Source organism: Camelus dromedarius, chromosome 16 (assembly GCF_036321535.1).
Source record: "Camelus dromedarius isolate mCamDro1 chromosome 16, mCamDro1.pat, whole genome shotgun sequence".
Lineage (NCBI taxonomy): Eukaryota > Metazoa > Chordata > Mammalia > Artiodactyla > Camelidae > Camelus > Camelus dromedarius.
The window spans coordinates 47,116,405-47,142,309 of NC_087451.1; the positions used below are offsets into that span (position 1 = coordinate 47,116,405).

At 36.9% G+C, this 25,905-nt stretch overlaps 1 protein-coding gene across 3 annotated transcripts in view; it reads left to right on the forward strand.

Annotated features, from left to right (window-relative positions):
* Positions 1-25,905, forward strand: part of SSH2 (slingshot protein phosphatase 2) — a 215,607-nt gene that overhangs the window by 42,550 nt on the left and 147,152 nt on the right. For 2 of the 3 annotated variants that reach the window (XM_031468469.2, XM_031468468.2), the window contains exon 2: positions 12,632-12,712. The exons of the other annotated variant lie outside the window; for it this stretch is intronic. In XM_031468469.2, coding sequence (XP_031324329.1) covers positions 12,632-12,712 — 81 coding nt within the window. The remainder of the gene's footprint in view (positions 1-12,631; positions 12,713-25,905) is intronic. 3 annotated transcript variants of the gene reach the window in all.

The following is a 25,905-nucleotide window of genomic DNA, read 5'->3' on the forward strand; positions in this document are numbered from 1 at the left end:
TTGTCCAAGGTTGTTTAGTCATTGGTTGTCGTTACGTCTTCTGATTCTAAATTCTGTACTTTTCCCACTGTACAAGTCTGTATATATTATGTCAGAATATGTACATAGTAAGATCACAATGATTATCCTAAGGGTAATCATTTAGTTTGTCAGTTCCCAAGACCTTGCCTTTTCTCATTTCCTGCTGGGATTTACCATTTGTTTAGCACATCAATCAAAGGGCAAGCAAGGGAGGAATTGTTAAATTTGTTAATCAAATGTTGTTTTTTCAGTGCCTCATAAAAACTATTTTCTAATTACTTGGATTCAATCCATATTTTGATTTATGGACCACAGTATTAATAATAGAATGCATATTAAATAGTCAGCCAACAAATATTTACTGAGTGCATGTTATAAATGCTAGGCACTGTGTGCAGTTGCTAGGTATACAGAATGAGTGAATTGGGTACACTTGATCTTTTTCCTCATGAAACTTGTAGTCTAGAGGAATAACGTTCAAATTCATATGACTGAGCTCCACTGTGAGAAATACATTTCACGTTATGACCTGGTAGGCTTATGGAGGTGCTGCACACACATACGTATCTAAAACAGAAGTTTCATGAAGCAATTCTTCCTCTTCCTTCATGCAGTGTATTCTGATATTTTCTATTCTACTCAGTGAAAAAAAAAAAGCCATGTTGCTGCAAACCACTAAACTGATTTCACAAGCTGTTCACAGGTCTCTCAGCCTACAGGTTGGAAAAAAAAATGAGTAGGACTTGGTTGATTGCTGTATTTTGGGGAGACTTTCAAAGACTGGTTTATTGTTGAGGGTCTTGCTGGGAGAACATGAATACACTGTCTGCCTCTTGAGATTCCCATCTGCCCTTTGGTCAAGTGGGACAGAAAGTATAACTACACTTTCCCCCTAAACACATCAAAACTTTCATAATTTCAAAGGAAGTGCCTACTTCCTTTGTAAGATTCTCTACTGCTAGAAATGACAAATGCTTTTTTACTTGTTCACAGGATTACTAGGCCCATTATAGGTTTGGGAGTAAGTGGGAAATAACTAGCCAGGAAAATTTGTCAGACTCAGAGTCTAATGCTAAAACATACACAGAAAAGTGAAAAACTGTTTCAGTAAGAAAATTTTAAAGTCTCTTTCTTTGTTTGATTGTTTGAAATTGAGGAAACTGGGTATATTGAGTGGTATTACTTGGCTACATGTAAATTATAAACAGTCCTCAGAGAACGGACTTTTATGAGCCCTAACCACAAGTCACCTTTTTGTCAAAATATAAAACTGTTTCTTATCCTTTAAGCAGACAATTTAGAACTTCAAAACACAAGAGAGGTCTATCCATTTATCTTAGTTTGCAGTTATTTGAGGATTAGAGAAGAGAGGACATTGCTTCAGAAATTTGAAATTAGAGATTTTTTATCAGAGAAAGTTTTATTCTGTGACACTTTTTAGTCTGATTTCTACTCAAATTGGACCTAAAAGTTGGGTTTTTGGTAGTGGGGACTTTTGTTTATTTAACCTCCAATGGGAATGTAACACTTTAGTAGGGTAATTTTTTTTTATTTGAATCTTTCTAGTCACCTTCCTTTGACAAACCAACATGAGGTAATTAACATTGATCTGAGGATGTACAGAAAATATGGTCCAGATTTAAAGTTTCTGGAGGGTGTAGGGTTCCATTACTTTTCCTGATGGGCTGTTCCTCTTTCTAAGGGGGTCCCACATGGGCCTGGAGTTATTCCTTGTGCTGACTGATGTCCCATGCAAGAAATCCATGCATAAGTTCCAGGTGTTTCTCTAGGATAAGGATAGCGGTTATCATAAACTCCTGTGGCTCAGGGGCATTGCCCTTTGATGTCTGGAATCTCTTTAGACACTTCCACTCTTATCCCTTTGCTCATTTCCTGGTATTGCTCAATTTGCAGTTAGCTCTAGGCTGCTATTAGCTCTCCATAAAGTCCCACTTTTTCAGGTTATTTTTTATGATACTGGATGAGAGGGCTGAAAAGTCTGTCTGTTTTTCTCCCCATTAAGTGGGGCAGGGTGGACTCACAGGCCCATGGCCAATGTTTGATAGGTATTCTTAGAATTCTCTGGTGGAAACTGAATTTTATCTGGTGATCACCTTGTCTCTTACCTGCATGGGAATTTCCCTCAAGGAGCTTGGCAATCTCACTATGGTCTCAGCCTCTGAAATGTGGGTGACTGAGGAGAAAAAGACAGACTAGGACGATTCTGAATTGGGTTTCTCTCATCTTTAAATAATTTTATGAATCTAAGGATCTTGAGGGATCTTGAGGATCTTAGTACCTCTGCCATACCCAAAACTGAGTGTGATTTTTTTAGTGCAGGTTGAGAGTTTGGATCAGGAAGGAGAACTCTGGAGAGGTATTTCAGTGATGCTCCCCTCAGATAGTTTGAACTGTTGATGTAACTATTTCTCTGTAGAGAATTTCTTTTTGTTTTTTATAACAATAAAAAGTATTGTATATTTCACTATTATTTATAAATTGTATGCTACACATCTTTAAAAATTTTTTTATTCACGTGTAGATTATTTACAGTGTTTCAGGTGTACAGCAAAGTGATTCAGTTTTATATATACGTGTGTTTGTATGCATATGTATTTTTCAGATTCTTTTCCATTATAGGATTACAAGATATTGAATATAGTTTCCTGTGCTATACAGTAGGTTCTTATTCTTTATCTATTTTGTATATAGTAGTGTGTATCTGTTAACCCCAAATTCCAAATTTATCCCTCTCTTCCTTCCCCCTTTGGTAACTGTAAGTTTTTTTTATGTCTGTGAGTCTGTTTCTATTTTGTATAAGTTCATTTGTATAAATTTTTTAGATTCCACTTTAAGCAATAATCATATGATATTTGCTTTCTCTGCCTGACTTACTTCACTTAGTGTGATAATCTCTAGGTCCATCCATGTTGCTGCAAATGGCATTATTTCATTCTTTTTTATGACTGAGTATTAATCTATTGGAAATATATACCACACCTTCTTTATCCATTCATCTCTCAGTGGACATTTAGGTTGCTTCCATGTCTTGGCTATTGTAAATAGTGCTGCTGTGAACATTGGGGTGCATGTGTCTTTTTGACTTAGAATTTTCTCTGGACATATGCCCAGGAGTAGGATTGCTGGATCATATGGTATCTCTGTTTTTAGTTTTTTAAATAGAATTTCTTTGAAAGATTATATATGAGGTTTACAATCTTTCAGCTCCTTCTTGGCAGCTTCTTTCATCATAGTCCAGTTAATCAATTAGAATTCAGAAATGACCCTTCTGCAATGTGAAGAGATCTTGTGATCAGAAATGTAGGAAATTAATTACAAATACAAAATTGTCACTCACTTTACTCCCAGTTCAACTTGTTAGCCCTTAATTTTAGGTATCTCTAGCCTTCTTTGATAGTCAACCTACATTCCTCCTCTAGTACTAGAGCTAAATCGTTTAGTTCTCTTATTTATTGCAGAAGGAAGCAAGCTCTTTATTTACTGGGAAATAGGCCTAATCCTTGATTCTAAGTAAAAACTGCTCTTTTCACAATCATCTGAAACCTGACTTGGTAATGTCTCAGGATTCTATCTCAGTTAACAGCAATCTTTCTGCGCTTATCTTTCTTTCCTGGCACACATCCCCAGACAATTGTCCAAGGGAGGCTTTCTTACTCAGTGTCTTCTTGTCTTCTAATTCGTTTCCTGAATTCCCCTACTTTCTCTAAAATAGCCTTCTCTTTGCTCTTCAAATCTGTGTTCCCCAAAGGAAAACAGAGCTTCACCTCTTTGCACATCCTCAGAAGCATGCAGTGGTCATATTACATGGCATACACATTAGCATGTCTAAAACCCAATTCACTCTCATAGCCCAAGTTCCGAATCAAGCTATACAAACAAATTTTAAAGGTATTTGTGTCGGGGGGTGGTTGGGGCGATTAACGGTTGTGTTTAAACCACAGATAGTTCTCACACATTGGTCTGAGGAGGAAAATAAAGAATTAGAATGCTAAGGTTTTAAAGACTGAAAGATAATATGTAGGGTAATTTACCAAATATATGGGGGTGAACAAGAACTGTGTGCTTTCAGTAGATGTGGAGTTAAACTTTCTGTACCTCCTTGTTTTGCTAGCCTGCTGTCAGCTCATGAAGTTGACAGAACTGATTTTTTTTTAAACTCCTACACAGAACAGGAGGGAAGTAAGCAGCTAACTTGTTAATAGCAGAATCCTAACCAAAACCAGAAAATAATAGAATATTTGGTTTGACTAAACTGAGACAAACCAGTCTCTCTACAGATTATATATTAATTTTGAGCCACTTAATTATCAATAAAGACATAAATCCAGAATTTTTCTTTTGTATCTTGAGATTCCAGATCTTGAAGTTTTAAGTTGCAGCTACTATTTTATTTCCATTCTTTTTGTGGGTTTTCATGAAGATTGAGTACCTTCTACCAGCTTCTTTGCTTTTCTCTGTATTTATGAATTTGTTTATTACTTATTTATTAATTTGTTCTTACTTCTGTGGATGATTACTTTTTAGAATCCACCATGATACCTAGCTTAGTTGCCTTAAGTAAACATTCATTAAATATAGGTAATGCCCCTGTATAAACTGAATAACCTATGCATATGAATGACTGCTTTTATATCTCACTGGCCACTTTCCTTACTCACCACTTTCCTTTTGTTGGTTTTGCTATCAAGAGTTGGTTTTGGAGTGATGTGATTCCATCATTCTGGTTCTAAAGCCGTGATTTAATTGCTATCTAATGGATACAAATGTTTTAGACCAGTGGCTCTCAAACTTTAATGTGTATCAGAATCACTTGGAAGGCTTGTTAAAAACACATTTCTGGGCCCTACTCCCAGATTATCTAATTTAATATATCTAGAGTGGAACCTAAGAATTTGCATTTCTAACCATTCTACAAGTGAGGCTGCTGCTGGTGGTCTGGGGACCACACTTTGAGAATCACTGCTTAAGTTTTTTTCTCCTGTTTCAGAAACATGCCCTTGTAGGACAGATGGTCATATCAGAAAAAGAAAAGAGAAAAAAAAAGAAAAAGAAAACCTCAGGGAGATGACAAGGTTTGGGGACTTTTTAAAAAATAGATTCAAATCATCTCTGTATGAGGGTGTGAATTTGCTGGTACAAGTAATGGCATTTGTATAGGATCTGAGGTACTATCATAAGCAGATGTTCAAAAAATTACAAGCAAAACCTCTAAATCTGCAAAAAATCTATACGTTAAATCATTATACTGTATGTCTTAAACTAATACAATGTTATATGTCAGTTGTATCTCAATAAAACCACAGGGAGATAAGACTGTGATCCATGTAAAGGTTGGAGACAGTTCTACGCAGTTTATCATTAGGCTGAATTATGTGCTCTACGCCAGGGTCAACAAACTTTCTGTTAAAAGTCTAACAGTAAATAGTTTAGGCTTTCCCAGCCATAAATGGTCTCTATTGCATGTTCTTCTTTGCCTTTTCTTTAAAAAAAAAATCCTTTAAAAATGTGAAAACCAGGAGTGGGCCAAGATGGCTCACCTCTTCTCACAAGCACACAAAAGTCACAACTATGTGCAGAACAACCATTGATGAAAAAGACTGGAACCACAACAAGATGGGTTCCAAAGCCAGGTGGCTTTTGTTATTTTGAAACTAATAAATCCTTCAGTTTTGGAAACATTTTTTTAAAATATGAAAACCATTCTTAGCTTGCTGGCCATATAAAAACAGGCTGTAGTTTGCCAGGCCCTGCCAAGGTTGTGAAGGCTTGGAGGAGAGGGAGATCAGTGAGGCTGAAGTCATCATTTTGAAGCTTCCTGAAATTCTGGGATTTAAGTGGTGCTTTGAAGGATGGCTAAGATTTAGACTGAGAGACCATATTCCTTCTGAAGGGAGAAGTGAATAGAAAAGCAAGGCCATAAAAGAGCTGTGAATTACACACAGAGTGTAGAAAGCAGCAGTCCTTTGCAGATGAAATGGGCTAAGTGCAAGCCAGAGTTAGGGAGTCCTGTAGCATGACTACTTGGACAGCCTCAGCCACTGACAAGCCAACCTGCTAAGTAGCTCTGAGAATTGAAGATGCTCTTTTGGCTTAAAGCCTCCTCATTGACTTGGAGCCCAACAGAGGCAGTGTCTCATGTAACAATTGGCTCTTCAGTAGAAGCTGTTGCTACTATGACTAATCAAAGATCATGTGTTTAGGGTAGTGAAGACTATTGGTCTCTTAAGCAAAACTATACACAAAGATTATAACTCATCTTCAATTTGTGTTATTGTTATTGGCAACAAGGAAGAATTGCAACAAGTAATGCTGTCACTTATTCATTGTACATTCATTGAATGCTTACTCTGTGCCAGGCCCTAGAGATACAACTTGAGAAGCTCACAGTCTAGAGGGAGAGAAACAATATATATTGAAATAATTGCAGTAGAGAGATAAGGGTTAGAAAACATATGTGCAGGGAACTGTGGATGCTTAGAAGGAGGAACCACCAATTCGTTCTGATTTAAACTTTCAAGTTGACTCAGTCTAATCATTACTGTCCTTCAATGGCCATAGATTGTATCATTAATACCAGCCAATTGTTTTGCAGATCTGTACCATTGATTACATGGAGGCCTGTGTGAAGTACTGTGGTTGGATCAAATCCAATTTATCATCCAGAAAAGAACAATTTCAAACATTCTGCTTTTGCTACTAAGTGTTAAGAATCGTCTTTAAGGGCAAAATATATAGCTATAGTGTTGCTTGGTAGCTTAATTTTGTGCTTCCCACTATACTGGTGTGAATATTGGGTTCTTAAACACAATTGTTTTCCCCAGTAAAACTTCCAGAAAAGAAGATTCTGTGGTAGGCAGAAGAATAATGACCCCCTAAAAGAGTCCTTGTCCTAATCCCCTGTGAACCTGTGAATATATTATGTTACATGGTAAAGGGGCAAATTAAGATTGGGTGGAATTCAGGTTGTTAATCAGATGACTTTAAAATGGGCAGATTATCATGGATTATCGGAGTAGGGGACACTGTCATTAAAAGAGGTAAAGGGAGACAGAGAAGAGGTTGGATTGATATGATGTGAGAAACACTCAGCCTGCCTTTGCTAACTTTAAAGACAGAGGAAGGGGGCCATAAGCCAAGAAATGCAAGTGGCTGCTAGATGTTGGAAGAGGCAAGGAAACAGATTCTCCCTGTAATAGTGCTGGGGCTGCCATAACAAGTACCATAGACTGATGGTTTAAACAACAGAATTTTTTTTTTTTTTAACACTTCTGGAGGCTAAAAGTCAGAGATCAAGGTGTTGGCAGGGTTGATTTTCTGAGGCCTGTCTCCTTGGCTTGTAGATGTCTGTCTTCTGTCTTCACGTGTATCTGTGTTCTGATCTTCTTCTCTTATAAGGACACCAGTCATATTGGATGAGGGCCCACCCTAATAACCTCATTTTAATTTAATTTCCTCACTTCCAGATACAGTCACATATGAGGTTCTAGGGGTTAGGACTTCAACATGTAAATTTTGGTGGGGGACACGACTCAATTTATCACACTCCCCTATAGCCTCCAAAAGGACCATGGGTCTGCCACCACTTTGATTTTAGGATTCCTAACCTCTAGAACTGTAAGGTAATAAATTTGTGTTGTTTAACCCATCAAGTTTGTGGTAATTTGATACACCAAATGAGAAAACTGCAATTACAAGTAATCTGAATCTAATAATAGGAGACTGATAAACTGAGTTATGGAACTTCTATACAATGAACTATTGTGGAATGATCAAAAATCATGAAATAAATCATGGATGAATGGATAAACAAAATGTGGTAAATACATACAATAGAATAGTATTCAGCCTTAAAAGGGAGGGAAATTCTGATACATGCTGCAACATGGATGAACCTTGAGAACATTATGCTAAGTGAAATAAGCCAGTTACAAACAGACAAATACTATATAATTCCACTTATGTGAGGGATCAAGAGTAATCAAACTAATAGAAACAGAAAGTAGAACAGTGGTTGCTAGGGGCTACGACAGAGGGAAATGAAAAAAATTTAATGGGTATAATAAGTTTTAGTTTTGCAAGATGAAAAAATTCCAGAGATTGGTTGAACAACAGTGTGAATATACTTAACACCAATGAACTCTACACTTGAAAATGGTTAAGATGGTAAATTATGTTATTTTACCACAATTAAAAATTTGTAAACAGCAATAAGTTAAAAAGACAACAACAGAAAAATAGGCATGGTGTGCTTCCACTATATATTTTAGAGAAAGGATATACACACATGTATATATGTATACATTATATCTCAGGAAAGATACCCAAGAAACTGGCATAATGATTACTTCTGGCAATGGGATTGTGGAGAACTAGGAGGTGTCAGGGACAGGGACAGGAGGAAAACTTAAATACTCTTTGACACCTTCTGAATCTTGTTTACCATGTGCATGTATTACATATTGAAACAATGTTTTTCACCAAGCTCATAGACACAGAGAACAGATTGGTAGTTGCTAGGGGCAGGGGGTGAGCAGAATGGGTTGATGGAAGTCAAAAGATACAAACTTCCAGTTATAAAAAAGATGATGAATCATGGGGATGTAATTTTTTAAAAAGAAGAAAAAAGAAAGAAAGAATGATTTTTAAATGTGTAACTTGGTGTTAGGAACTGCAGAGAGAGTTTTCTCAATTGGGTCATCCTTAGGCTATGAAATTGCTGTATTCAATCCAGTTATACCTAAGCGTCAGATTTTAAATGAGACACACTTCTTGCCTTAACCTTTAAAGGTTAAAAGCTGTTAGACCCAAAGTGGTCATCAGGCTTTAGGGTATACATGTATTTTATTGTTTGATGTCTAATAGTGTATTTTCAAAGTCTCATGTTTCTTTAAGAACAACTGCTATGTATTCACTTAATTAGAACTCCTAAAAAAGTTGGGGGGAGAAAACACACAGGAAAGAAGGAAAGATAGAAATGTAATAATAGTTAATGTTTTCTGCTTCTGAAAATCACATAACCTGTAAGAAAAATAGAATTAAAGAGACAACAATAGCAACAGGTTTTGACTTCTGTGGGATTATTTCTTGAGACTTTTGCTTGCAAATTGTTAGGTAATTGCACAAGTTACAGATTTTAACACTCTTCAAAACATCCTTCTTAGTACATGAGGCTTTGCATCATACATTCCATATAAAAATTGCAACATTTTATTACTATAATTGTTGCTTAGAGGCAGTTGTTGTTATATATGGATGTTTTTTCCTCAGCAATTTTAGCCCCTGTTTTTCTCCAATGATACTGGGCCAAAGCAGCATATTTCCACAGAGCCATATCCTTATCTTTGTGGTTTTGCATCTCCATAAAAAACAAAAACTAAAAACTATTATTGGAACCTGTTCATTTATCTGTCCCTTTTTGTTTGAGTTTTACTATAGCTAATCCAGCACCGGGAAAAATGGTTAGTGCATAGTAGGGATACAGTTAAATGGTAATGAATGACCTGTTGTGAACTCAATACTTCAGTGTTATATAGGGAATTGTACAATGTAAAATGTATGTTTGATAGGCCACAAGCAGGCTGTTTTAGTTAGCATAAAATTCAAGTTAAATCATGTTTTAAATTAGAATGATTTCCCCATACCTCAATATGTGAAAGTTTCTTCCATTAATAGCCGTAAATAAGACAGTTCAACCTGTAGGACCCAGAATTGGAATTACCAAGTACCTCAGAAGGCAGAGGAAAGAACTTGAAATGTCCTTTGTCTTCCTTTAGGATTCTTAGGATTTAATTTAGAACTAAGTATGTTGGTTGCAAGTAAATACTTGTTCCATGAACCAATTATTTTTAATGCTACTAGCATACTTAAATTGATACCTTGTATCATAATTATTTGAATTTCAATTAATAAGTATGCAATAAAGTCTTAAAATAACTTTAGGAATGCAAGTATCTTTTTTATTGAAATACAGTTTATTTATAATATTAGTTTCAAATGTACAGCATGGTGATTCAGTATTTTTATAGATTATACTTCCTTTAAAGTTATTACAAGATAATGGCTATATTTCCCTGGGCTGTATGATATATCTTTGTTGCTTATCTATTTTATATATAGTAGTTTGTCCTAATCCCATGCTATGTTGCCCCTCCCCTTCCCTCTCACCACTGATATCCTCTAGTTTGTTTTCTATATCTGTGAGTCTGTGTCTGTTTTGTTATATACATTTGTTTGTTTTATTTTTTAGATTCCACATATAAGTGATAACATATAGTATTTGTCCTTCTCTGACTTAATTTCACTAAGCATAATACATTCTAGTTCTATCCATGTTGTTGCAAATGGCAGACTTTCATTCTTTTTTTATGTCTAATATTTCATTTTACATATAAGGACCTTTTTCTTCAAAGATCATTTTGAAAGAGCTTGTGTAAACATGCTGAAATACTGACAAGAATGAAAACTTTAAAATCTTAACTAGCGTCATTTGGATTAATCAGTGTGTACTTTTCTCTCTTTTCTGTTTGTGTACCCTTTGGCAATGACAAGCCACTTTTGATATGCTTAATATTACCTATATCATCATTGTTGTGATAGAGAATTTGGGAGAATTGAAAGCAGCTTTGGTTTCTACTGTATTCCTTCAAATATTTTGTTATTTATTCAGCCTTAAGCTTTTCTAACATGACTTTTAGAAGTCTTCAAGTATTTTGTAGACTGTTTTTTTTTAAAAAAGACAAAGGAGAGTGAATATTCTTATTTTTTATTCCTCCAAAATGCAAGGGAGTAAGGAATAAAGAGACTTTGAATTTGCAGGACTTAAAAAATGATCTTAAGTGTTTAGTTGTTTCTGTTTTTTTTCTGAAAGAGGAAAAGGGAGAGAACATGGACTATAGGACTTGGTTGTAAGGAAAAAAGCCAAAAGTAGGCAAAGGATGAGGGCAGGAAAAAAATAAGAAGGAAATAAACAAGGAAAATGCAGTTACCAGAAGTAGGAACTATGAACTTTACTTTCTTAAGTTTATACAACCATAAAGTAGTTGTATATAATTAAGTTTCAGCCACTGGTAGTGAGAAGTTTTTTTTGTTTAATAGCTTTACTGAGGTATAAATGATAAACAAAAAACTTCTCATAGTTAATGTATACAATTTGATGAGTTTGGACATATGCAGACACCCATGAAACTATCATTATACTCGAGGTAATAAACATATCTATTACATCCAGAAGTTTTCTTGTAAGCATTAAGGGTTTTGTTGTCGTTGGTTGGTTTTGTGGTAAGAGCATTTAACATGAGATCTACCCTCTTAACAAAAATTTTAAATGTACTATGTTGATACAGTTGGCAGCATGTTGTAGCAGATCTCTAGAACTTAGTCATCTTGCATAACTGAAACTTTATACCCTTTAAACAACAACTCCCCATTTTCTCCTCCCCCCTCAGCCCCTGGTAACCACCATTCTACTCTGCTACTGTGAGTTGGATTGTTTTTGGATACCTTAAGTAAATGGGAATACACTGTGTTTGTCCTTCTGTTACTGGCTTATTTCATTCAGCATGATATCCTCCAGGCTCATCCATGTTGTCACGTATGGCAGGATTTCCTTCTTTTTTTTTTAAGACTAAATAATATTCCATTGCATGTATATACCACATTTTCTTTATTCATTGTCTGTCAGTAGACATTTTGGTTGTTTCCTTATCTTGGTTATTGTGAATAATGCTAGCTCTCTGAGATCCTGATTTCAATTCTTTTGGATTTATACCCATAAGTGAGATAGGTGGATCATATGGTAGTGTGAAGTTTTGATGGCATAAGTATAGACATCTCTATGTAGTTTTGATGACATAAGTGTATACCTCTCTATGCTCAGTTTCCAGCAGCTGTTACCCAACAGCGAACAGTTAAATGGAACTTAATGGGTCAGAGTTGGAGCTTTTTCTCTTCTCATTTTTGTGTTGCTGTTATTCATAAGGGGAGAATACTCTTGTGTTACCAGCTAATTGTTTCACTCCTTTGTCTCATTTTCCTTATCTGTCTTCTAGATAGATTTTGAAAAAGATTAGAAAAGAAAGGTTTTAAGTTGTTTTCTGGCATCTGTCAGTGGAACTTGGGTAGGGCATGTTCTTTGGCTCTTATAAATACTTGTTAGCCGAGGGCTAATGAGGCCAGGCTAGTGGTTAGATCCCTCAGTCATGTCCTATGTTATATTCTAAAACCTATCTCTAAACAGTCATCAAATATATACCTTTGAATCTGAGGATAAGTGAAGACAAACCTACTCCATTCTGGGGAAAGTCCAGAGTATATACCATGAAGGGTTAGTAGCACCATCTTTACAGAAAAAAAGACATCCCATTGCCCAAATTGGAAACCACAGAAAATGCTTCATCTAATCAAACACTCCTCAATCAATTTGCCTAACCAACTATCTTTTTGGCTTTATTCTCTCCAAAGCAGCCATTACTAATCAGAATTGCAGCTTCTCACTGATGAGCTAACATTGACAGTGATTTCTGCTGGCTTTTCCCCTCATGCTTGCAGCCCCCTTATCTGGATCTCTGAAATGATCTTGTTTGTGTTACAGAGCTCTCATTTGGAAGACAGTGAATCCGCAGCGTTACTTTGCTGTGAATGTGAAGAATCAGAAATCTTTAGTGATTCCAATGTACGTAGGTATTTGTCTTTATACAGCATTTGGTGATTCAAGAGAAAGCTTTGTGGATAAAGTTGGCTCTTAAATGCAGCTGAGATAGAACCTATTATTTTATCTGTTAAGCCTCACTCAGCCAGGTAATCTGGGAAAGCAAATAAGTGACTTGGACTGAGTGCATATATGAATAGTATGGTATATTTGTATGCATAGTAATCTCCACTCAAAGCATACCTATCAAAGTAGATAAATGTTGCACCCTGGAACCTTGAGTGAGTCTCCTCCACTAAGAGGTGAATTTTTCACATTTTTTTTCTGGGCTTTACCCTGTGACAACTGTTTGGTATTGGTGTTGCCACTGGACCTTTATTCCCCACGTACAAAGACCTAACGTGTTCTGGCTTTTAATAATGTTAAGTCAAAGTAATGTTACAAATCCTAGACTAGAGAGTCAGTCTAACTACATTTCATGAGATGTTATAAATTTTAGTGATGTCGTCTGACCCCCATTGTTGCTTAATTATTGCAAATTACCCACAGAATCAGGCTGAAGTTAGAGAATGACTTAGGTTGACTTTACATATCTCTTCCAGTAGAATAACTGCCTTTGATAGCCAGGGCTAAAACTAGTTTCTACAAACCTTGATGATAAAATCTGGGTTCTGTCTATTTCAAAATGTTTATTGTGCATAGTAAATATTCTATAAATACTGTTGAAGTTTCATCAGTGGAGACTCTTACAGTGTTTCACCATAAGTACTACCTGCTGTTAAACTGTCTTTACTTCACCTTAATGGCACATTGAAGGTGATCACTATTTTAGGACCTCAGTCAACTATTACATTGGTTTATCTGGTTGTACTTCATTCAGCAATGACGAAGAGTCTGGAATGGCATTGTGACTCACCAATAGCTGGAGTGGTGCTCATTTCCCTTGTACTTGAGAACATTAACTGATGAACTCACATGAACACTCATTTATTATCAACATTTTGCAGATGACAGACTAAGGGTGGAAAGGTTATACTCTTTCTCAGTGTCAAGTGATGAGCAGGGACAGTGCTGACATCAGATCTCAGCTGACAGCCCTCACTGAGCTCATTATCAGCAGGCAGCATCATCAGTGATGGAATGTGTACCAGTCTCCTTATATATAGGATCCTACAAGACTCATTCTGTTCACTCTGCAGTGGAGTCCTCTGGAGTTGGACTGGCTTATTGTTTTGACTGATTCTGTCTTAAAGAGACCAGTACATGGCAGTCCACATAAAGAATATTTTTGTGAAGCTGAACACATTTTGGGAGAAAAGATGACTCTAGTTTTAAAAGTTTTCTGTCTTAGAAAAAATTAGTTGGGTCTATATATTTGCAGATTACTCTGAATTGATTGATATTATTGCCAGAACTTTTATTCATTTAAGTCAGGTTTGTTGTCTTTTCCTCTTCAGGAGGCAAAAGTGGTTACATGTAATTGGCTGGCTTTACCTGTCAAGGTATTGAATCCTCCTCCTGTTTTGTTTGCTAAAGGAGTATTTCCCACACTTATTACTCTTTTCTCACCTTCCTATTCCTACCCCTGAGTCAAAGGAGATTGAAAGCTCCCTCCCAGTTTGAAGGCTTAAACTTGAAAACAGAATTATTTGGAGAGCAAACTGATTAAAATCCTCACTTTGAATTTTCTTCAAAGGAAGTGGTATGAGATCTTGATAACTATTTGAAATAGAAGTTAACTGTTGTAATGAAGAGTAGAAGATAAATAACTTTTTATCAATCTTGGGATAACAGAAATACGAATTTTGGTTAGCTATATTCATTCCTTCACTTATGCATGTATCTATTCATTCACCAAGCATTTATTGACTCTCATGTACAAATTACCAGGCCCAAGGCTGTGGGGGTTAGGCATAAAATATCAAATCTACCCTAAGAACTAACGTCCAGCTACAGGATAAATAAGGTCTGAGGATCTAATGTAAAACATAGTGACTATTATATTGATAACACTGTATTGTACAGTTGAAATTGTTGAAAGAGCAGAACTTAAATGTTCTCACCAAGGAAAGAAAGAAAAGGTAAATATGTGAGGTGATGGATGTGTTAATTAACCAAATGGGCGGAATCATTCACAATGTGTACATGTATCAAATCCCAATTATGTACACTTTAAATATCTTGCAATTTTATTTGTCAGTCATTCCCCAATAAAGCTGAAATTAAAAGAAAAAGAATTTACTCTAGGAGAATGTATAATCTCCTTTTCAATAAATTAGTTTTATGGATATTCACGGAAAGCTAAAGAGAGGAGAAAATCATTCATATGCAATACATGGGGAGAAGAAAAGAAATCTGTGAATGAGTGGAAAGAAATTTGGCTGGGGCAAAGAAGGGCCTTACATCTCCTGGGGCTTTCCCGGAAGAGAGGAGAGGAATGTAAAAGACCTCTGCCCCTCTCAGTCCTACTCAGCCTCTAGGGACCCAGATAAAGGGTAGAAGCGGCCATTTGCTCCCTCTGCTATGCACAGGGTTATTGGAGGCTTCCACAATGGGAAGAGGGACTGTCTGCCCAAGAGCAGGGTGACCGTGGGACTGGGAGAGGTCACAGAGGAAGAAGACACTGGCCCTAACTGCAGGAGTTTCACTTTGGCTCCAGATAAGAAAGAATGTAGGCAGTGACTAGAGCAGGTTAAGGTACCAGTGGCTGCAGCAGCCAGTGAGACTCCTGAGGGTTCTCTCCATTTCCCATCCCCAGACCTACTGCTGTCCTGCCTTGAAGCACAAGAGCTCTGCCTGAGCTGGGATTCCAACTGGGTGCTTGTAGGGGTTCAGCTAGAAACAGCTGCATTCTTACCATTATAGGATTATTTCTTCCCTAGCCTGTAGGTCCGGAAACTTTGTCGTATTACTTTACTTCGTAAGAATACAACTTATTTCTTTCTCCCCTTTCCCTGCTTTTCTGACCCCACCCCTGTCCTGCCAAACAGGAAGAGAGGTGGATACAGATTTTTATGGTCTATTTCATTCCTTTGCTTGGATACTGTATCACTGTAGAGAATGCATTTTCCCTCTGGCAAAACAGATTTTATATTTGAATAGCCCAGTGAAAGGGAGAGGTGGTTAGCCTTTTGCTATTAAAGAAAGGAAAAAAGGAAAAGCTACCCTCCAGAATCAAATGTGGAAAAGGCAGATGAAAAGAAAGGAAAATCTAAAATGTACAAGTTATTTAGTTTAGAATCGTTTACATTTTTAAACTATAGGTTTGCATTCTCTTCTAGCACAGGGAAGTGTCTCAATATAGCAACATCCTTCTAGATGGCTACTTCTGTGGAGGTTTTCACATGTAGTCATTTTGTGGGGTAGGAGAATGGCTTTGGGAGAGAGAGAATAATTAATGTGGCAAATACTAAGTTCAAGATGAAGGATTTAAAACTTTTTAAAAGTTATTAGCATTAAGATACGTCCTAGTTCAACTGAGTAGCCAACCTATGGATTGAAGATAGGAAGGGCTTTAATCTTCAGGATTTTTCTGAAGCATCCTATTTTTCTTGTATGTTTTAAGTCTTAGAATATGATGTATGGGATGATCAAAACAATGAACGATTTGTTGACTTAGAAAGTAAAACTAGACTTAGAAGGGGAGAACTGCTATTGCCATTAAATCTACATTTGTAAATCTCTAGAGATTGTGAGCACAAACAAGATGCTTGTGGATAAACCTTCAAATGTAGTGATAACAAACTGGTTGGCTGGAAGGTGGTGATGGTATATGAGCCAACAGCATGTGCATCTGGTCATTTCTGATGATTTGTATTTACCCTCTTCCTTCTAGCTCTCTGTACTGTGTGCATTTTTTAATTTCTTTTTTAAGACTCACTTGCAGAGACACCATTTCACTAGCCAGCACAGCATACACAAATATAAAAAGAATTTTAAAAGGAAAATTTGTTGCTAGGGGGATGTGGTTTTTATTATGAATTTCAAGTGGCCGATTAGCCAACAGCAAAGAGCTGTCCCACCAGAGTTCAGGATTATTTGAATTGCTTCTGCCTCACCTCTACTGTGTAGTAAAGATATTGCTGATTAGGGCACCTGGTCAGAAAACAGGTTAAAAGTGTTGCTAGTAACGAAAACATAGTTTCACTATGAACAATATTCCTATTTTTTCCCTTTGAAGGGGGTCTGATCCAAATGATTACACCAGTAGAAAACTCCTGTGATGTTAAAATTCTTTTTCTTTGTTCCAGAATAAAGCATAACTCAACTATTTTATCCTAGAGTAACAAATGAGAAATAATTTTTGACTTTTCCTTTTTTAAAGTCTTACCCTCTTAAGTGACTTATTTGAAGAGAAATGAGATTTGTAGTAATCTTGAGTACAAAGGCTATTTTAAAAATTAACCTTGTAGGGGGAGGGTATAGCTCAGTGGTAGAGTGCATACTTAGCATGCACAAGATCCTGGGTTCAATTCCTAGTACCTCTGTCTAATAAAAATAAATAATAACTAAATAAGCCTAAGCCCTGCCCCCCAAAAAAGGCCAAAAACAAACAAACAAACAAACAAACAAACAAACTGCTGTGCCTAACTTTAAAAAATAACTTTGTAATTTAACTCAGTGGTTCTCATGGTGACTGCACATTAATGTCATCTGGTAACCTTTTAAAATAATTTAATAACAGGATCTCACCTCAGTTCAGTTCAGTCAGGATCTCTGTGAGTGGGACCTAGGTATTAGTATTTTTTAAATGCTCCCAGAATTATTCTAATGTGAATCAAGGGTTTAGAACCACTGTTTTAATTCTAGCTATGCTAATTTTTGCACCTTCAAATCAGAGTTCTAATCTACAACATTTGTAGCATTTTTCTTACTTGAAGAGAGAAAAAATGTGAGATTGGTTAGAATCATAAGAGTTGACTATGTGCATTTGATAACCCAGATACAATGCAGTCAACTTCTAATCAGTGAAATTCCTTGGCTAGGCTTCTGTTAAAAGAGGAGCAAGATGCTGAAATTAGGTGAATCAAATTCTCAGTAAACCTATGTCAATGAAGGATAAACTTTTCCATGAGGTTATTAAGACTTACTCTTCCTGCGTCAAGAAAGTAAAGTGAGGATTTATTAAGTGATAGGACACTCTCAAGGGGGGAGCAGGCAGACTCAGGTGAGTAGCTGCCAAATATTATACCTTTACTGAAATAAAGCCTACATACAGAAAAGTGTGCATATTTTGCACTTTTGTGTACATTTTGAAATTTTACAAACTGAAGTTTTCACAAACACACATCAAGAAATTGTATAACCTGGACCTAGATCAACAAATGAAATATTGCTACTCCCCTCCACCAGTTCCTTCTTCTGCCAGCAGCCCCTCCTTGCTTCCTTCCAATGACTGCTCACCCTCCCAGTCATCACCCTCCAGAGATAACCACTATCCTGACTTCTTGACCATATGATATTGGTGTGGGCATCAGGCTATGCTCTTTAGATGACCTCTCTGACCTCCAGAATCAGGGCTCAGCATCATGTAACATTTAAAGAGCTCAGGCTCAAGGTTCTGACAGCCTGGGTCAGAGTCCTAACTCATAGTAAGTCACACTTACTGGCTGTGTGTGACTCCACTTCTCTAAACCTTACTTCCCTCATCTGTAAAATGGGGAATAATGGTACCTTCTCATAGAGTTGGTAGAATTAAATGAGGTAATATATGGACCTGGCACGTTATCTGTGCTGAGAACAGAGGCAGATAAAGGATTCCCTGGTGTCACCATCTCTTCAACAGTCAGGACGATGCCACTGATGTCTGTGGGCATAATTAAGTTCATAGACCACCACTGGAGAGAAGGAGGAGTTTCCTGCTGGGCATCCTGACCATCTTTCCTTTTCTTCACCATCCTTGATTTGGCCTGTGGCATGACTAACTTGTAGCAACTCTAAAATATATTATTTAAATTCATAAAATGACTGTTGAAAGGGCAGAAACTTTCTCTTATACATCTTTATATTTGCCCCCGTGCCTAGCACAGTGATTTGCAAGTTGCATGTAGTTCAGTGCTGTGGCTAAAGGAATCTGAAAACAATACTTCCAGTACATCTTGCTTTCCTGTGCTGGATTTGTACTGGTCCTTCTTTTTACCAGAGACATATTTTTGAGACATCTGGCACAAGAGTATACAGAATGTAGCAGTTAAACTGTTGCAGGCAGAAACCAAGAACTTGGCCTAATTTACAAAATTAATCAAATACAAGCCCAACTAGCTGAGTTGTCCTGCTTCCATAATTTGAGGCAGGGCCTACTCAGGTGTACTTTCCCCTTATTTTCGTTTAGGAGAACAAGGTAAACAGGAGATGGCAGGACTTTTAGGTTTCTTCATTAACAAAATTGTACAGACTCTCTTTCAGATTATAGCTTGGAAATAATTTATCCTTTGGAAAGTTAACAAGATAATTTATTGGGTTCTTTCTATTTGCCAGATATGCTAAGTGATTTTTATACAATTTAGTCTTGAATCCAAGACTTTGAGGTTAAGTTCTATTAGTATTTCCCATTTAAAGCTGAGGAAACAGAGACTTGCCTACCTAAGGTATGTGACCATGCTGGTCATGACATCCAAGTCTGCCTGACACTCTCTGCTTGAGCTCTTAACCTTAAGTAGAATATTGTTATTCTCATGCTAGTAGGTCAGGAACAAATGGAATAGTGGTTTTCTTTGGAGCAGAACAATCTGCGGAGCTTTTCAAAAATATAGACACTCAAATCTCACCTTCGGAAGTTTCTCATTCAGTGGGTCTTGGATGAGGCTCAACATCTTTATTCTTTACAGAGCCCATAGGAGGCTCTTCATGCAGCCAGTTAAAAATCATGGTTCTTAGAAATTCCCTGGGGAGGAATTATGAGATTACAGATTTGGGGGCATTTGAAGTCTGATTTTGGAATATTGTAAAGACACATTGTTGTTAGAAGTGTAGAGAAGAAGGAGGTAGCTTAATAACAGTCAAGTTTCATGTTTCAGGAGGTAAGACAGTATTTATTCACCAGAAATTGGATATATCACTGAGGTACTTTATAGCCAGATTAATTCTCCATTCTTTCTATGAATTTCTAGAGTACTGCCACTATTGTGCTAAAGCCGTCTTTCTCAACCCTAGTTTTCTCTCCCACATATCTCAGTGCTTGGGGTGGAGTCCTGGTAAAGTTGCGATTTCAAAGCTATTAGGCTGAACTGCTAACCTTGGAGAGAGCAGTGGACGTCCCTGATTGAGACAGATGTCATGGGAGAGTTATAAACTGAACAGATTCTTATTCTCATTGGATCTTGTCTTCTCAGTTCCTCCTAATGCCTTTTGTTTACGTTTTTGTAATCTCACAGTGTGCTTTGGCTGTAGGGAAGGGGTAGTAATTCTTCCTTTCACTTTACTATTAGGAATGTTGAGTTACAAAGGCCATGACTTTCTGAGAACTATAACTGAAATAATGGCAAATATTTGTTGAGCACTAACCATGTGCCTGGCTTACAGTAAATGTGTTTTTACAGGTACTATCTCATATTACATCTCTGATGTGAGTAGTGTTATTTATCCCTGTTTTAGAGATAAGAAAACTGAGCTCATTTGTTCTACAATTACTTGAGTCCACTCTGTGGCAGTCAAGTTAGGAAATGAGTCTCCAGTGATGAGCAAATCAAACCCTGCCCTTATGGAATTTACAGCCCATTGGAGAAGACACATAATAAAAAAACAAATAAGAATTCAGTTACAGAATGTGATTGTGCTAAAAAAAAGAAAGTACAAATGGGGAAAAATTAATAAAGAATAACAAGGCAAAATAGCCATTTAGATAAAGGATGATCAGGAAAGGTCTCTCTAACTTGGTAATATTTTAGTTCAAAATAGTTAAGAGATTCACTTAGTGTCAGACATCTAGAAGTGGTGAAATTCAAGTCTGATTCCTAAAGCTGTACTCACCATGCTATGCTGCCTGTCAGGCATGTGCTTGAAATCTACCCCAAGTTTGTGACTCTCCTCTGATTTGACCAGCATTCATACCATGACATTGTACCAAATTCCAGAAGGGGCGTCATAAAATTTGTAAGTAAGAAATTATAACAGTAAGATAATTCTTTCAAAAGAAACCTGCTTCCTAAATTGCTTCTTTACAAAGAGCCCTAGGAGGCAGCAAAGAGAAGAGGGAGCAAAAAGGGTTGCAAGTAGTATGTGAATTTCAGCAAATGATAGATACAGCTCCAAAGAAGCTGAAAATCTCACTGTAAATGCACTAGGTACATTGGCTTGAGGAAGTACCCTCCTGGCACGCATAGTCTGGGAGTGGATGTTCCACTTTGGATCAACATCTTATTTCCTGGCCGTACTTGAACTTAAAGAACTTGAAGGGCCTGATCTAGGAGCCAAGCAGAAGGCTGCTCTGGAAGACGCTGACTAAGAAGTGTTAGATGGTTCATGCTAGAACCTCACAGTGCTTAGAAAGAATGTGGGAGGAAGGGAAACTCTGCTTTGGGGAAGGGAAAGGACAGAGGGGAACAGTGAAATACAGCCTTGAATTTAAATGCTGGAGTCTTCTTCCGACTCAACTGCAATGCTTGATTTAACAAGTTACTTTCCTAGGATTTTCCAACAGAGCCTTCTGCATTGACCTTTGCTCCAGAAGAATTTGTCCACTTAACTCTTTTTCCTCCCAGGAAATAACAGCAATTCCTAGGCTGGTCAGATTCTGTAGAAATGTGATGCAAATTTTTAGACTGTGGATTATGAGCCTAACTGTTTAGATTTAACAGTCTTGTGCAGAGTCTTGTAAACTAAGTTAAGGATCTTAGTCTTTATTCCACAGACAATAAAAAGCCATTGAAGAATTTTCTGCTGGGGCATGAATAGGTTAACATTTTTTACAAGATCTTTGCAAATCAAAACCATGATGAGGTTTCACCTCACACCAGTCAGAATAGCCATCATCAAAAAGTCTGCAAATAAATGCTGGAGAGGGTGTGGAAAAAAGGGAAACCTCCTACACCAATGGAGGGAATGTAAATTAGTGCAGCCACTATGGAGAATAGTATAGAGGTTCCTTAAAAAACTAAAAATAGAGTTACCATATGATCCAGCAGTCCCACTCCTGGACATATATCCAGAAAAGATGAAAACTGTAATTTAAAAATGATACATGCCCCCCCCAGTGTTCATAGCACTGTTTACAATAGCCAAGACATGGAAGCAACCTGAATGTCCATTGACAGATGAATGGATAAAGAAAATGTGGTATATTTACATACAATGGAATATTACTCATCCATAAAAAGGAATGAAATAATGCCATTTGCAGCAACATGGATGGATCTAGAGATGATCGTACTGAGTGAAGTAAGTCATACAGAGAAAAACAAATATTATATGATATCACTGGTGGAATCTAAAAAAATGATACAGATGAACTTATTTACAAATAAGAAATAGACTCACAGACATAGAAAACAAACTTATGGTTACCAAAGAGGTGAGGGGAGGGATAAATTAGGAGTTTGGGATTAACAGATATACACTACCATATACAAAATAGATAAACAACAAGGACCTAGTTTATAGCACAGGGATCTATATTCAGTATCTTGTAATAACCTAAAATGGAAAAGAATCTGAAAAATTATATATTTATCTGTATATATAATTGAATCACTTTCTGTACACTGAAACATTGTAAATCAACTATACTTCAATGAAAAAATAAAAATTAATAAAAAATGAAAATATAAAAGATCTACCTGGCTTTACTATGAAGAATGGACTTCTGATATATTTATTTATTTTAGCCATAGACCGTTGAGGCATCGTTTTTGTATGTGTGTGATTCAATTTGGTTAACTCATTCATTGGGAGATGGAGCTCTTAATTAGAGTAGAAGTTGACAGAAAGGCAGTATGGTGTGGTAGTGAAGAATGTGTAACCCTGGATAGATTACTTTCCTTCTCTAAGTCTCAATTTCTTTTAAGAATGGAGATAATAAATAGTGTATCTCCTTCATGGGGTTATTGTGGAGATTGAATGAGATAATGTCTGCAAAACACTTAGATTAAGGCCTGGCACATTGTAAGCCTATAATAAACGTTAGCCAGTATTACAGTCTAACAATCTTATGAAGGATTCAGATGCTTCTCTGAGAACCACCCATTCTTGGTGGCCCATGGAGTAGCTTTCCATCCAGAGGTCACACGTGGGCTTGTCTAGCCACCACCACTGGACTGAAGGAATCTAGCCTAGTCAACTGGTAGAGAAACATCACGGATATGGTTTAATTTTACAAAAGTAATTTGGAAATGAAAATGGAAGCTGAGGAATGGTAGCTTGTTTTAACCGCAGCTATGGTTTTGCTTTGAAGCTGGCTTTTGAGAAGGTTCCAACACTTGCAGGAAACTCAACAGAATGTAGTCGTTGCTTGGAAACAGCTGTATCTCTTTGTTTCCCACAATGCTAGGTAACTGATGTGTGTAATTACGTTGCTGAGCAAAGCTTCAGGTTGATCAAGGTTAATTGTTGACAGTATTTGAAATGTTAATAATGTCTCCCCTAAAACTGCTTTTCCAAAATAAATGGTTCCAGCTCCACAAAAGGTTTAAATGCCACTGATTTCTTCATTCAGTGAGGTGTAATTCTGGGCCTGGAGACTGGAATCCTCCAGTTTAATATTTTCTAAGAAATTAGTACACAGAAAATGTGTTGTCTCTTCTACTTTAAAGTTTGCCACATTACCTGCTTGCAGAAATTCTCACTGCCTGACTTTTGTTATCTTTAGCCTGTTCTCCAAAATTATACATTTCTGCCTTTGAGGTATTTTGTGGAACTAGGGAGAGGGACTAAATCATGGCATTTTTACCTAAGAGTCCTGGGGAGTTTGGGTAGGTGGGAATCTATTCTAAAAGTTTGCAGTGGATCAGATTCTGCCTGGAAAGTCTTTTGTGTGTAAATTTGTCTTATATCTTAAGAATTTAAGAGGGCAGGATTTTAAAGGAAGTTTAGCTGCCAAGTGCTACAAAGGGAAAAATTAAAAGTTTCTTATTCAGTCAATGAAAGTTCCCTGCAATCAAATTTACTTACTGAATTTGTCAGAGACTTCCTGTGGTGAGATGGTTCACAGATGGTGAATAATTCCATTTTTGAAATAAAAGTGAGCTTTGTGTCTTGTTCTTTCTCTTCTCTAACACGATGTCACCACCTGCATAGCTGTCTTTCCTATCACTCAGTGCTCCAAGGGAAGACCCACAGGCATCAGCTGAATTGCTCTGGCAGTGCAGAGGGTGTTGTTGAGGAAGGAATTGGCCAAAAATAGGACTTTCCCCAGCTGTTGCAGGAATATAAACAGGGGTTCTACAATATGTAACTACCTTCTTTAAAATGACTAAGTAATGCATTATGTAGAATTACTACGAAAACATAAAGTGGTGTGAGCTATAAAAAATGTTTACATATAGATGCTGTAGCTGTGTTGGTTTTTTAATGTACTCATTCATTCTCTTTTTGTTTTTCTTTTTCCTTCATTGTTTTATGTTTTTCCTGACCAGTTTCAAGAAGCTATATTGAGGAATGTACCAAGTCACAGTGTGTGTTACCTATAACTTACTAGGAACTAAACATTTTATTCCTGTAGAAATGTATTTACCGAAATTTTAGAAGAATGACAATGTGGGAAAACCAAGTTTATTTTATGTGTTGATTATTACTTAAAATAGGAGAAGGAACTTAATCCTTACTCTTCTTCATCAACCACTTAGTGTGTACCATACACTATTCTACTGACTAAAGATGCGTCTGTGAACGAAACCAACAAGCACTGCCCTGTAAAGTTTATAGTCTAATGCCTGTTACCATTTCACCTTCTCCCTCTGCCAAGGGAAGTGCTGGGTTCAAATCTAGCATGACTGCTTGTTGTCTCTAACCTTGGGAAGTCACTCTTGATTCTCTTACTTGTAAGCCTAGTAATCTTGTTATCATTCATTTGAGTATCTCACAAATCACCCATTGCATTGGTTCTGAAAGAGGAAATTTCCTTATTAATTGCTTGGATTTGTACTCAGGAGCTTTATGCAAAATAACTATAAGAAATGTTTTATCAGGATTTACCTATATATGTTCCCTAGTGTGTTTTTACAACTGCTCTGGCTTAACATCAGCAACAATTTATAGTATGTAAGCCAGGACCACATGAGTTTATGTTTATAGAATCTAATTTCATACATGTCATCAGAGTTGAAGGGAATGATGGAGGAAATAAAATAACAGAGCTCTCTGGGTAGAGTTCTCTGCTACTTTTTTGGTATGGTCTGTTTTCCTTTTGGGAGCTTATCTGCTCTGCTCCATGTGATTCTGGTGGAGGCTGACAATCTCTTGCCCCTGCTTTTCTACCACAGGTCATATGCCCCGAGACCCGGATCAGGCTGGTCAAAGTACTTCTTTTCCCTGGATACCACGATTGGTCCCGGGTAGCACATGACCCAAGTGGGGCCAATCAGAGTCATGTTGAGAGCTAGATGCTGGGGGTAAAAAAGATTAAGTTCTTTTTTAGGACTCTCTGATTAAGAGGATGATATATGTTTGGTTTATTTGGTAGTCATCTTACCACCACATGAAGACAGTCTGCCTAAGAATAAGAAGAAAGCAGAGTCCAAGGAAAGAGGGAAAAGTAGAGACCTAGTAACATTAATGTATTTCTGAATCCCTCTTGGATTTAGTAGTTACATGAACCTACCTTTTTTGTTTTTCTTAAGTCAGATTGCTTGTAGCTGAAAGCATCTTGTATAATACAGTATATCCTTATCTATTATTGTGTTTGCCAATATTTCTAATTCTCCTTATTCCAGATAATGGTAGGTTATACTTCCTTGGGAGATCAGCATGGTCATGTGACTGCTTTGGCAAATGAAATAATGTGACTTTTGCCTCTTCTAGATGGAAGACTTTAAGTCTTAAGAGCTGATGCATGATTCATTATATTTGATTCTCCCTGCCATGGTGACTAGTCATGTCCCAGATTAGAGAGGGTAGTGGAGCAGAATCGCCACCAACCTAAGATGGACATGTGGCATAGGTGAGAAGCTTCTTATTTTAACCCACTAAGACTTTGATGCTGAATCTTATTGCAGCCCATCTGCCTGATACTTGTTTGGAGTATACTTTTCTATATTATAATTTTCTAAATAATTCAGGTGAAATCT